The sequence below is a fragment of the Podarcis muralis genome, chromosome 18, assembly GCF_964188315.1.
Source record: "Podarcis muralis chromosome 18, rPodMur119.hap1.1, whole genome shotgun sequence".
NCBI classification, from domain to species: Eukaryota; Metazoa; Chordata; class Lepidosauria; order Squamata; family Lacertidae; genus Podarcis; species Podarcis muralis.
In genome coordinates, this window is record NC_135672.1 from 1,088,492 (window position 1) to 1,102,734 (window position 14,243).

The window sequence follows — 14,243 nt, forward strand, 5'->3', positions numbered from 1 at the left end:
GGGTCGTGGGTTCAAGCCCCACGTCGGGCAAAAGATTCCTGTATGGCAGGGGGTTGGCCTGGATGACCCTCGGGGGTCCCTTCCAACTCTATGACTTGCAAGCAGATGCGGCAGTGTGGGGCAGTGGGCTCTCCCGCTGGCGCTCTTTCGCAGAAGCCAGTGGCAGTCCTTCCTGGGGTGTGAAGGTGCTCCTGGGAGGGGACGGAGAGTGCCTGGATTTGGGGGAGACCATAGGGCCAGGGGTGACAATGCCAGGCTCTCTCTCGCCTCTCCTGCAGCTGCCTGGTCAAAGTCACGGGGGAGCTGACCATGTCCTTCCCAGCGGGGATCCTGCGCGTCTTCAGCAGCGCCCCTGCGCCCCCCGTCCTCAGCTTCCGCCTGCGCCACACGGCCGCCATCGACCAGTTCCTGCCCAACACCGAACTCCTCTTCAGGTACCGGGGGGGGGGGGATGGGGGGCATAAGGTGCCCCTGTGGGAGAAACTGGAAAAGCCAGGCGGGGTTCTGCTCCCTTCCGCTCAGAGGGTCGGATCCAGCTGCCCTGTTCTGCTTTCTCCCCGGGGCTCCCCCAAATCCACTGCGGGGGACTATGTGGACCCCCAAGAATTGCACGTGGTTGGGGGGAGAATGAGAGGGGAGCTCAATCCGTGGGGCAGAGAGCCAGACCTCTGAAAGCAGGGGAGAGCCAAGTTGGCCTGTTGTTCCTACTGAGTAGGACTTTGTTGGAGCAGGGAGGGAGAGCAAAGAGGAGGGGGTCCTTCTCCTCTCGGATTGTGGGGGGCACCCCACAGAACCAGACTGACCTCCTGGGTGGTGATGGATTTCTCTTCCGCCCCCCCCCCAAGTGACGCCTCGCAGAGCGACCCCCACAGCAAGGACTTCTGGCTCAACATGGCCGCCCTCACTGCACACCTCCAGAAGCAGGCGGAGCAGGCGCCGGGCGCCCCCTACTACAACGTCACCCTCCTCAGATACCAGGTGGAACAGACGGGCCCTGCGGGTGGTTGGGTTGGGGGAGGGAAGAGCCGAGGAACCTCCTCCCCCCCCCCCAGTGCTTCCAGACCCCCATCCTCTCTAAGCAGCCCAGCACCACCGGGAGTCCGGAACCAGCCGTGGCTCCTGCATGGCTGGGGGTGGGCTGGATGACCCCCGGGGTCCCATTCGCTTCAACCTTTCCATGATTCCCCCTCCCATGGCTCCTACATGGCTGGGGGTGGGCTGGATGACCCTTCCCCAAAGAGGGAGAGAGAAAGAATTGTCTTTCCGACTCTCTCTCTCCCCCCACTCTCTCTGCCCCTCGACTCCAGTACTCCAAGCAAGGCCCGCGCTGGGCCCCCCTGCAGCTCTCGGTGGACTGGGCCTGTGGGTCGGAGGCCACGCGGGTGCGCATTGACTACAGCTACAACACGGGGGCTTTGGCCTCGGCCGCGGCCCTGGGCAATGTCCAGATCCTCCTGCCCATTGAAGAACCGGCTGCCAACGTCCAGCCCCAGCCGAGCGCCTCGTGGTGAGACCCGGGTCTGGTTTTGGGGTGGGGGGTTGTCTTGGGGAGACCTCCAGCTTCACGAACAAGGTCATGATTACTGTTTATTAAATTAATATTCCGCCCTTGCTGCGTTTGTGGAATATTGATTTATAACGTGTGGTTTTGTGGGCTGACCAAGTCAAAAGGGACTCTGCTTAACATTTGGGAATACGTGGTAGTTAAATAAAAGTCTAAGTCAATGGGAAACAAAGAAGGGGATAAAAGGGGAAAAAATGCTAAAATTCTAAAATATGTTAATATATTGAAATGGAATTGGGAAAAGTATTTCCTATGTTAACTGTGGAAATCTTAAGTATGGAAATGGAATTAGGAAATACTTTGATGCATTTTAACATTTTATCATTATTATTTTTTAATTGTTACATTGAGCAGTGAGTAATAATAATAATAAATTTATTTATACCCTGCCCATCCGGCTGGGTTTCCCCAGTCACTCACCTAGCCCAGCACCCTGTCCTCCCAGTGGCCAAATGTCCCCAAGGACTGGGGAATGGAGAGCTCCACCTAACATAAAAAGCTTCCCTAAACAGGGCTGCCTTCAGATGTCTTCTAAAAGTCCTTGACGTCTGACGGGAGGGCGTTCCCCAGGGCGGGGGCCACCACTGAGGAAGGGAGGAAAGGGAAACATCCTGGAAGCCTGGCAGGCCAACTTTTAAATGCATATTAAATGTTATACTTGTGTTAAATTATATTGAGGTAAAGGAGGGGAGAGAAACATCTTCACTTGGTCGCAACCCCCCTGCCAGGTATTCTAGGCTGAGAGTGAGCGACTGGCCCCCAAGGCATCACCCCATGAGCTCTGTAAGGCTGAGCAGGGAGATTGGGACCCTGGTCCCTCGCTGGTCCAGCACTCTAACCACTGCGCCACCGCTGCCTCCACAAATCTCAGCTAGATAGGAACCAGGGCAGGGGGTTGGGCTGGATGACCCCTGGGGTCCCTTCCACCTCTACTGTTCCATGAATGGTCTAGCTCAGCAGAAGGCAGCTTTGGCTACATCAACCTGTCCTGTTTCAATCTTTTTGGGAGCCAAATTCAGGGTGACCTCTACTCAGAGTAGACTCACCAAAACCAGAGCAAGCTCAGTGAGCCACGCCAGCTGATTTGGGCAGGTTCTGCTCCAAGTGAGATGCCACCTCCGGAGGAAGAAGTGGCTTATTTTATTTTGCAAATGGGACCGAAAAACAATTTCCAGAGGAAAAAGGAATAAATCTGTCCTCTGGGGAGGTTGCCTAATCTCATCGCGGAGCCCCGGCTGGTTCTGCCACCCAGACAGTCCCCGGGAGACAACAGTTTCTTAACGGGGACCAGAAATGCCTGTTGGGCGAGTCGCTCTTTTGCAAGAGGTCCCAGGGCACAACAGGCAGCATAATTTGGCAAAATCTGCCCCAAGTTAAGAGTGAGTCACCAGAGGCAGCCTGGGGAGCGGGGCTGAGCTTGGGTGCTGGATCTCCAGTGAACTTGGAGATCTCACGGGACCTGGAATCCAGGGGTCGGGGGGACCCCAAGTGTAGCAAGAGCAAAAAAGGGGGCGAAGCAGCTCACCTAGCCCAGCACCCTGTCCTCCCAGTGGCCAAATGTCCCCAAGGACTGGTGAATGGAGATAGACTGCTTCTGGCCCTGGAGGTTCTACAAGAGTACAAGGACCCGGCTGGATCAGGGAAATGGCCCACCTAGTCCAGCATTCTGTTCTCACAACGAAAAAGGCAAATGCAATTCCACCAGAAGTCTCTGGCCCCAAATCCAGGGAACTGTAGTTTGCTAAGGGAGCTGGGAATCATAGCTGCACGAGGGCTAAAAGGCCGGGACGCAGGTGGCACTGTGGGTAAAAGCCTCAGCGCCAAGACTTGCCGATCGAAAGGTCGGCGGTTTGAATTCCTGCAGCGGGGTGTGCTCCCGCTGCTCGGTCCCAGCTCCTGCCAACCTAGCAGTTCGAAAGCACCCCCGGGTGCAAGTAGATAAATAGGGACCGCTTACTAGCGGGAAGGTAAACGGCGTTTCCGTGTGCGGCTGTGGCTCGCCAGATGCCGCTTAGTCACGCTGGCCACGTGACCCAGAAGTGTCTGCAGACAGCGTTGGCCCCCGGCCTCTTGAGTGAGATGGGCGCACAACCCTAGAGTCTGGCAAGACTGGCCACAACGGGCAGGGGTACCTTTACCTTAAGGGAGCTGGGAATCATAGCTGCACAAGGGCTAAAGGGCTCCCCTGTTTTAAGAAGGCTTTTAACTGTTTTTCAGATACCAAGTTCTTTTATTGCTTTTTTGCTTGAGCATGAGAGACTTAATCTCAGGGTCGTGGGTTCAAGCCATGTTGGGCAAAAAGATTCCTCCCTTGTTGGACTAGAGGACCCTTGGGTGAACCTCCCAAGCTTGCACTTCTAAGATTCTGCACCCCCCCAGTTCATTGGCCCCCAAAACCAAGCAGATGCATTTCCCCAAGGGGAAAGGGAGTCTTGTGGCTGGCATCCGTCTCGAGAAGCAATGGAGTGTGCCTCCAAGGGTGAAGCCAAACCGCTGCCTCATCAGCCCCCAAGTGACCTCCTTGGGGCACAAGCCAGGGCTGTGTGTCTGGGGGTCCAGGGCTGCCCAGATGGCAAGAGCCCCCCCCCCCTCGGTCTGGGTGACGGACGTTTCCTGCATTGCAAGGGGTTGGGTGGATGACTTTGGGGGTCCCAACTCTCCTCTTTTTTTATTCTGTGAGAGCAAGGCGTTGGGCCCCAGCCTGGCTGCAGGAATTGCTGGAAGGTGAGATACAAGACTGTTTTAGGGGCTCCACTCAGATTGGCTCCTTCTTCTCCCACAAGCCAGCGGAGGTTTAGGGTCCAAGTTTTCCTTCCTTCCCAGGTGGACAGATCCTACAGCACAAACAGAAACCGCCTTCTTGACCGGGGCTCTGAGACCCTTTGGCTCCCCTCACCTGCTTCACCCGCCAGTCAAAGCCATTCCCAGCGGAGTCCCTCAGGGATAGAAATCCTAGGATCCAATGGAGGGGAAAATCGAAAAATATTAGAATATTAGAAATATCTAATATTTCTAATATTAGAAAGACTAGATATGCTAAGAATTAAGCTGGCTGGGAGAGATATAAATAAGGAAATCAATGTGGACGCCCATAAAAAGGACCAGGCTTCCTATAATTTGAACCCTATACAAGAACAAAACCCAGCGGCCTGTCGGCCACGCTACCTCCAGACAATGGCTGAGATTAACCTACCTCCAATCAAGGAAGCCCAGCACACTGAAGAGAACACTACACCACCTCCAATAAGGAGAACCATCCCTAAGGTGAACTCACCAGGCTCTTGGGACAAGCTGAGGTACCTAGACGAGGCAGAATTAGGCCACAATCAGGTACCGGAAGAATACCTACGGAAAGAGATAACACACTTCAAAGGCCCGGTGACCACTAATGTCAGTATTCAACACTTAACAGCCGAAACTATAGAACACTTGGCTAGTTTGCCATGCATGGAGAGCAATGGGCCGGCTCATAAAAGAGTAATCCCTAAAAGCACCTTGGGAAATAATTGACAAAGATCAGACCAGAGGCAAACACCAGCCGGCGCGGAAATTCGACATAATTAGATATAAACAGACTCAATCCTCACTCACAAATCAAGCAAAAGCAGTTCTTCCCTTGAAAGACGCATCCAATCCATCCCAGAGCCTTAAAATTGTCTCCTGGAACGTTAACGGCTGGGCGACAAAGCAAATGGATCCTGAGGCAATAAACTTCATCTCTTCTTTTGACATTGTGTGCCTCCAAGAGACCTGGTCCCAACAAAGTATCGCTCTCCCAAATTATTGCTCCTTTAGCTCCTGTGCTCGTAAACTAACCAACAGGGGTCGCCCCCAAGTTGGCCTCGCCTGCCTTATTTCAAGCAGTTTATCCCTCACTATTTGCGAGGAAATTAAATCTTCCCCTTACTTTCTCACTATAAAGATCCATCTACCAAAGACCAAAAGCCCATGGTTGATAACTACAGTATATCTGCCCCCAGTAATTAATGATTTCGACCGCAATGAAAGGTGGTCTGAACTTTTGTCTTGGCTCCATGATCTTCAAACAACTAACCCAGGACTTCCTCAAATCCTCTTAGGCGACTTTAATGCAAGAATAGGTCCCAACGACGATGATATATTATCTCTCGCAGCACTCCTGGACAATCCCCTGCAGCCCCCCTGGGGAAACAGATGCTCTCTTGATCCTATAACAAATGCGTCGGGGAGGCTGATGGCCCAATTGGCCATGGAAAACGATCTCTGCATCGCGAATGGTAACATTACTCTCTTGTCCTCGCAGCAGTTAACGTGCATCACTTCCCGGGGAACCAGTGTTGTCGACTACATTTTATTGACGCCGGAGCTATTCTCAATTTCTACAAAAATGGAAGTGGCTGAATATTTTGGTGGTGACCACCTTCCATTGACTCTATTGTTAAACCTAATAGAGCCATTTTCAGCCCCCCCAAACTATAGTTCCACGGCACAAAGCCACCCTGTATACAAAACAAAGAAATGGACAAGCCTCAGCTCCTCTCTTGCCCTGGACATACAAAAATCATTTGATATGTCTGCAGTTCCCTCTGACCCAATTCTGCCCGCTGACCAATACCGGAAATTAATCGATGCTTTCTCAACAACTTACATAACCACCACCTCGCCTATCCACCAACGCCTCTTCTCTGAATCACCTTGGTTTGACAAGGAATGTAAAGCCCTAAGAAGGCGAATTAGGAAAATGGTCAGAATCATCAAATTTTCCAACGACCCCCAAACCCGTGCAAAGCTCACAGATATTAAAAGGACATACAGAAACATGATTCATTGCAAGAAACAGCAGCACATCCTTGAGGCTTGGTCCACTCTTCGTTCGGCTGCAGAGAGGCATGACTCCCGCTCCTTCTGGCGCTTAGTTAGACCTTCGGCTCCATTCAACTCAGCTACCCAGATTTCCGCTGACGAATGGATCGCCTATTATTCAACCAGTTTCGCTTCTCCAAATCATCTTACAGATTTCCTTCAATCCCCGTCGGACCTCTGTTCCTGTTCTCTTAGTCCCACTTCCTCAATAAACTTTACCTCAACTCGCATCTTCAACATCATAATGTCCATGCGAAGGAATAAGGCCCCCGGCCCAGACATGGTCCCGTTGGACCTTTTCCTGACTGATCCTCTTTGGTGGAGCGAACAGCTGACTCCTGTATTCACCGCTATCTCCTCCGCCCTAGACATCCCTGACTCCTGGAGAGAAGCTATAATAGTTCCGATCTTCAAAGGCGGCCAGCCAAACATCCCTAGGAACTATCGCCCCATCAGTTTATTATCTATTCCGGGGAAAATATTTGCCGCTGTTTTACTGGAAGAACTTCTTTCATGGGTCCAGGAGAGGAACATTCTACCGCTAGAACAGATTGGCTTTCGAAAGTCAGCATCAACCATGGACCACTGTCTAACTCTCTATCACCTTGCCAGTAAATACACTGCACCAAGGCAAGGCCACCTATTTGCCGCTTTCATGGACCTGGAGGCCGCCTTTGATTCCATTCCTAGGCAGAGATTATGGTCCAAACTTGCCCATCTGGGAATTGATCCGCACCTCCTCTCCCTAATTATTTCCCTTTATTCAAACACCACAGCTTGCGTCCGAAGTGATCCCAACGGCTCCCTTACCACTCCATTCCCAACAGCCAAGGGCGTCCGACAAGGTTGTCTCTTGGCCCCTTTACTGTTTAATCTCTATCTTCATGATGCAATTACCCCTTTGAAGCTAGCATCTAAGTATCCTCCTCACTTAGCAGGCCACCCCATTGTTTCCCTTTTCTATGCAGATGACGCCGTCATCTTATCCAGAACAGCTGCGGACCTAGCAAATACAGTTAATGCATTTATCGCCTATTGTAAGGCGGAAGCTCTTAATATTAATTATAAAAAATCGAAAGTCCTCCACTTCACTCGTTCCCGCAAACTCAAGCTGGAGCCGCTTAAGATCACAGGTGGCTACTTAGAAAAGGTAAAAGCCTTTAAATATCTAGGCTTAATATTCACCTATAATCTCTCCTGGACCACCCATCTACAATCTGCCTTTCTCGCTGCAACCACAACCTCTAATGCCATTGTCCGATTTTACCACCAGAAGGGCGGCAAACACCTTCCAGCAGCAATTCAAATATTTAATGCCAAAGTTGTCCCTAAATTATTATATGGCTGTGAAGTATGGACTACAGCAATATCAGGTAACTTGGATCGCCCACTTCATATGTTTCTGAGATCTCTTTCCGGCGTCCCGAGATGTGTCTCAGGTGCAGCCCTACGACTTGAGTTCGCCCAGCCCTCAATTGTAAAACGAGCATGGAGTCGAGCCATTTCCTATAGCTCCCACCTACTAGCATCGGATGCTCGAATTAGAGGTGGTTTTTCCAATCTGATCCTAAGAGATATTCATAATTCCCCCTGGAAAACTACAATTAACCTCAAACTCCGCTCTTTTCTCAATCTGAATTGCAAAACTGTTCTTAACTTAGAGTGTATCAGTCCGGCGGCCCTACCTCCAATTAAAAAGAAGCTACAGCAACTTGACTTCTCTAATACAGCTGCCCATGCAAGAGGGCCGTGTTCAGGCCTAGCCCTAGCTATTCCACCCCCTGAAGGGATCCCTCTATACTGCTTCACAATTTCTTCGGAGGCTAAGCGAAGGGCCTTTACCTGTGCCCGTCTCAACTGTTTTCCTACAGCAGTTCTGTCGGGTCGTTATTCCAGAGTTCCCATCGCAAATAGAACATGCACCTGTAATGACACGGCTCTGGAGACTATGGAACATGTAATGCTCTTCTGTCCCAACTGGACAGATGAAAGATCTCGGTTTCTAACTCCTCTCGTGAACAAGCTTCATCTCCCAATCCAGCCCTGGATAGTGTCCCTTTTTTTGCAGGATTCTGATTGTTGGATTACCGAGATGACAGCTAACTTCCTGCTCAGTGTGATGAAGAGGAAAGCGGCACTAACTTCTTCTTTAACACCACAGCTGCAGTCGATATGCCGCACAACCGAACGAAGTTCCAAGTAGCCTTATTATACAAGGACAATGGAGCTAGGACAAATCTGAGGAGCCGAAGGACCCTTTAATGATCCTCCGCCAGCCTCAGCAGTTTTTTGTCTTTCTGTTTTTGTACTATCTGTTACTCGATGTTTTAAATCCCCTGTCCCTTTTGTTATCCCCCCCTTTCCCCCCCCTTTCTTTAAGTACTCGCCCAGGACGATATCTACCTTTATCTCCCCACCCCCATTTTATGTTGTTATTTCTATGTATATCATGCTATGGCCACACGGCTAACGCAATAAAATCTATTGATTGAATATCTAACTGTGAAGATACATAAAATGAAAGGGTTTAAGGTCAGGGAGGAGGAGGAGGATTGGTTTGAGAAAATATTGAATTATTTGGGCAGGTTTTAACAATTTGGGGCAATTAAAATGTTAAAAGTTAAATAAACCTTGTGGAGGGAGGAGGGTTAATGTATCTAGAATTGTACATATGGTTGATTTGAATATGTTATTATTGATTATGTATACCCAATGTATCAGCCGCCTGGGGGGCGGGCTTTCACTGTTTGTTTTCACTGTCTGTGTTTTGGTTGTTGGTAATATATATATATATATCCTGGAATCCTAGAATGGTAGAGTTGGAAGGGGCCCTGAGGGTCATCCAGTCCAACCCCCTGCAATGCAGGATTGGCAGTTGTCCCTTACAGGGATCGAACCTGCGACCTTGGCGTCATCAGCACCAGGCTCTCACCAACCGGGCTCTGCAGCCAAATGTACACATGGCCCAACCAGCTTGTCTCTTTCTCTCCCTCTTGCAGGAACCTGGAGGAGAAGCGATTGCTGTGGCGGCTCCTGGACCTCCCTGGCACCCAAGGGCACCCAGGTGAGCGGGCCAAGGGGTGGGTGGCGCGGATGCCAGGCTCCAGTCCGGCTGGCGGGCGGCTCTTCTTCCTCTTGCCCACTCCCTGCGCAGGGAAGCAGCGGCTCTCTGGAACCCGGGGGGCCCCATCTCCTTCGCTTGGGTCCACCTCTTCTCTGCTCTTTTCTCTGCAGGATCCGGCCGCCTCCTGGCCAGCTGGGAACCCCTGACTGGTCCCAGCAAGCCCAGCCCCGTGGCAGCCCAGTTCACCAGCGAGGGGAGCACCCTTTCCGGGGCAGATGTGGAGCTGGTGGGCAGCGGGTACCGCATGTCGCTGGTCAAGAAGAGGTTCGCCACAGGTAGTAGGAAGGGGGGCTGGCAGAGTCGGGAGGGGCACTAGTGGTCATCTAGTCTGACCTGCTGCAAGGCAGGAATCCCAAAGTTCCCCCCTTGCTCTCCTTTTCCAGGGATTTACCTCGCTGGCTCCTGATCAGACCCGTCCCAGCAGTCGCCTCCGGTTTGCTCCAAAAGTGTCTCTTGCGACAGGAAGGAGATGTTTGCGTGCTTTTAAATTATTTTTCGCCTGGATTTTAAAACACTGGAGTTGGGGAGAGAGAAGCAGCCACCCGGGAATGGAGGAATGGAGGAGGAGGCGGATCCGTGCGCAGTTCGAGGCGGAAGGGATTTTGCACCGAAGAGCGAGACGTTCCTCCCTTACCACAAATCGCTCCATATTATTTTTATTGTTATTTTGTATTCTCCATCTTTCATTCCTAAGCTGCGTCAGATGCCCAGAAGTCAGGAGGAGGCACTCTCCCATTTTCCAAGCTGCTAAGGGTGGGGGGAAAAAGGGGGGGGGGAGAATTGCTGTTGGAAAAGTTGCTCTTTTAATAATAAAAACCACTTGTTTTTCTAAAAAACGACTTTGTGTGCGCTGGTTTTTAAAGTTTCCTAAAATCTTTCTTCGAAACACATTTACAGCATAAGCAGATTCCACGCTGGCAAATTCAGGACGCAGAAAATGAAGCACCTATGTCACCCGGCGCTTAGCTGGACTGCGGAACTCCCTCCCACTAGTAGTTTTCCTCCTTTTCTCATTAGAACTCTCAGACAATCAGGTGAAGCTGAACGTTGGGAGATTTGAGACAGGAGAGGAAGGGCTTCTTAGATAAACTGGACTCTTTGCCACAATAGGCAGTGGATCAGGCATAGTAAATAATAATAATAATTAATAATAATAGACAGTTGGAATTTTTTATTATTAATATTTTATTAGAAGAATTTCATTTCTAAAAAGAGAAGAAAAAGAAAAGAGCAAATGAGGATGGAAAAGAAAGAAAAATAGGTTATTGACAATTATATGCACATTAGGATAATAAAAATATACACCACTATATATTAATGCTTGGTAATATAAGAGTATTTTTTCATTTTTTTAAATTGTTGGAACATAAGAAGGGGCTACTGAATCATGCCTAGCAAATCATCATCATCATCCTCCAATATCCTGTTCTGACAGTGGCCAAGCAGATGCCCATTACGGGAAACCCGCAAACAGGATTCGAACACAAGACCATCCTCTCCTCCTGTGGTTTCCTGCAACTGCCACCCAGAAGCATTTCCACTGCGGAGGCAGAGCACGGCCATCCATAGCCACGAATTGGCCCTCATCCTCTTTTGCAGCCAGACAAGTTGCTGGCCATCGCTGCATCTTGTGGCAGGGAGTACCACGGTTCAGCTCCGCTGCTTCCTTTTATCTGTCCTGAATTTCACAACACTCAGCTTCATTGCACGTCTGCAGGCTGTGCAAGACGATGGTGGAAGGGGAGAAGGAAGAAAATGTGTGTGTGAGAGAGAGAGAACATCCAGTGCAAACAGGGTGTCTGCAAGCAAGCCTGCAGGTAGAACAGGAAAGTCTGGTCAGAGTCCCTGACTGTTTGCTCAGGGATGGTGAGACGGCCGCTGCAGAAGGCGTTCATCATGCCTGGGGAACAACAAACTGGGCATAGCTGCAGGTGCTGTTCTTCTAGAAACAGCGTTGGAAGGCGCACCCAGGGGTCATCCAGCCCAACCCACTGCAATAATTATAATTATAATAATATATTATTATTTATACCCCGCCCATCTGGCTGGGTTTCCCCAGCCACTCTGTGCGGCTTCCAACAAATTATTAAAATACAACAGTCTGTTAAACATTAAAAGCTTCCCTAAACAGGGCTGCCTTCAGATGTCTTCTACAATCCATCTCTGGGTTATTTGTGGGGCATAGGAATTTGTTCAGCCCCCCACAAGGTCTGAGGGCCAGTGGACCGGCCCTCTGCTGAAAATGACCCCTGGTGTTTGCTGACCCCTGGTGTAGTTATTTACTGCAGGGTCAGAATCACAACTATACCCCCCCATGGTCACCCTACCAGTTTCAGAACTCTCCAATTAACTCTCCAACATCTTCTGAGGTCAAAGAATCTCAGGATTATAGGGTAGGAAGGGACCCCAAAGGTCATCCATTCCAACCCCCTGCAAAGCAGGAATCTCCGCTAAAGCACCCTGGCAGATGGTCAAACAACCTCCACTTATGAACCTCCAAGGAAGGAGAGTACGCCACCTCCTTTCCATGGTAGAAAAGCTCTTGCTGGCATGCAGACAACCACTGCATACATTCCAGTTTGCCAGCACCCTTCTTAAATTGTGGCACCCAGAATTGGACACAGGACTCCAGGTGTGGTCTCACCAAGGCAGAAGAGAGCAGTTCTGTTTTTTCCCTTGATCTGAACACTAAAGGGACCCCTGACCATTAGGTCCAGTCGCAGACGACTCTGGGGTTGCGCCGTTCATCTCGCTTTATTGGCCGAGGGAGCCGGCGTGCAGCTTCCGGGTCATGTGGCCAGCAGGACTAAGCCGCTTCTGGCGAAGCAGAGCAGCGCACGGAAACGCCGTTTACCTTCCCACCGGAGCTGTACCTATTGATCTCCTTGCACTTTGACGTGTCTGTGTTATAGTCATTTTGAATCTCCTGTGACCCCTCCTAGTTTGGTGTCCCCTCAATTCATTTTTTTCCAATTTAATTTTTATCAAGTTTCAACATTTTAAACATATACAGTTTTATTCTCAGATGAGCCAAGAGTCATAAAGCAGTTTCAAAGAATAGCCATCTCTTTGGCTTTCTCCGCCTTTGTCTATGCAGGTCGCTCAAATAATACATTTTGTAACTGTGGTTACCTGAGCTCAGTCACTGCGCAGGCAAGTGGAACAGAGTCTGAGATGGCTCAACTGGTAGAGCAGGAGACTCTTAATCTCAGGGTCGTGGGTTTGAGCCCTGCTTTGGGCAAAGGATTCCTGCATTGCAGGGGGTTGGGCTGGATGACCCTCAGGGGTCCCACCATCTCTGCAATTCTATGATTCTGTGATTCTTTACAAAGCCTCCATGAATCGCCAACAGAGACTTAATTACAGACTTCTGTTCCCGAGTAGAAGTTAACCACTCACAATTTAATCTTAATTCCTTGCTGCTGCTGATTTTTGAGTCACTTTCCCCAATAATGCTGTTTGCCAAATTGCATCGTACTATGGTTAGGCCTTGTCATCATTCTGACCCCCCCCCCCCCCGTCCTGCCAATTGTACTCTCGCAGCAGTTAAAAGATGTGTTCTTTCTAAAGTTGTAATCTATTGTGGTTTGCACACTTTCTGCAGGTTTTAAATTATTATTATTTATGACATTTATATACTGTTGTTCACCTGAGGATCACAGGGCGGCGTACAATATAAAAACAGAAAATTACATAGCAAAGTAACAAATGAAAACAGCACGCTACCCCACCCCGTTTAAAAGGTAACAGATGGTTTAATTAGCCAAATTAAATTTTTAGTGGTAACATTATCATTTCATCTTCCTTGCAAACCGCTTTCCCTTTACAACCAACTGGCAGCTAAATTGTATGAAATAATTTATAAAGTCTGTTTTCTCCCCCCCCCCCTTTATTCCCCCCTTTTTGCTACATATTGTTGCAACATTATTATTATTTATTTCATTTATATACCCTTTTATCAAAAGATCCCAGGGTAATATTGCACCAGTCATAAAAACATGATAAAAAGCATGATAAACACGAATACTGTCAGAGAATCGTAGAACTGTAGAGTGCATTTATTCATTTATTTACTACTACTATTATTTTTCCAAAACGGGGTGGGGAGAAGACAAAATTGGACCCAGTGGGTCCAGCGAGGGGAAATTAAGCCGCCCAGGTGTTGCCTGGGAGATCTGGTTCCCTTCCTCCACGCCCTTGAGATTATTCCTCTTTTCTCTCTCTCTCTCGCTCAAACACACACCTGTAATCTTATCAGGCTCTCCTTCCACAAAGCCAGGCAGCACCTCGCTCTGCTTCCCCCCTTCCTTTTTGGGGTGCTTGGAGCCGACCTTGCTCTGGGCGTGGGGGTACCTTCAAGCCCCGCCCCTTGGCCGTGCCTGGCCCCGCCCCCTTACCTGCCCAGGTGAGTCAGGCTACCAGGTGCGCGAGGCAGACGGACTCTTTGACGGAGTCCTGCAAGGCGGAGAGGAGGCTCAGTCTCTAGGTGAGTCCATTCAGAAGCCTTGGTGCTTTTGTGGGGGGTGGACAAAAAAACCCAATTAGAATTAGGATGTGTGTCTGTAGACTATTGTATTTTAATATTCTGTTGGAAGCCGCCCAGAGTGGCTGGGGAAACCCACCCAGATGGGCGGGGTATAAATAACAAATTATTATTATTATTATTATTATTATTATTATTATTATTAATTCTCCAGATAAGCACAATAAACC

At 49.6% G+C, this 14,243-nt stretch overlaps 1 protein-coding gene and 1 long non-coding RNA gene across 4 annotated transcripts in view; one reads left to right on the forward strand and one right to left on the reverse strand.

The window, feature by feature from the left end:
- Nucleotides 1–10,287, forward strand: part of FCHO1 (FCH and mu domain containing endocytic adaptor 1) — a 41,801-nt gene extending 31,514 nt beyond the window's left edge. For all 3 annotated transcript variants that reach the window (XM_077921898.1, XM_028713616.2, XM_028713617.2), the window contains 6 exons: nt 279–434; nt 846–978; nt 1,308–1,507; nt 9,406–9,470; nt 9,641–9,805; nt 9,914–10,287. In XM_077921898.1, coding sequence (XP_077778024.1) covers nt 279–434; nt 846–978; nt 1,308–1,507; nt 9,406–9,470; nt 9,641–9,805; nt 9,914–9,936 — 742 coding nt within the window. In that variant the 3' untranslated portion in view covers nt 9,937–10,287. The remainder of the gene's footprint in view (nt 1–278; nt 435–845; nt 979–1,307; nt 1,508–9,405; nt 9,471–9,640; nt 9,806–9,913) is intronic.
- Nucleotides 10,288–10,695: 408 nt separating this feature from the next.
- LOC144326045 (uncharacterized) lies at nt 10,696–14,016 on the reverse strand. Its single transcript, XR_013391203.1, has 2 exons — nt 13,774–14,016; nt 10,696–11,341 (listed from the first exon to the last, which is right to left on the reverse strand). It is a non-coding gene; the product is annotated as an uncharacterized LOC144326045 (long non-coding RNA).
- Between the last annotated feature and the right edge of the window lie 227 nt (nt 14,017–14,243).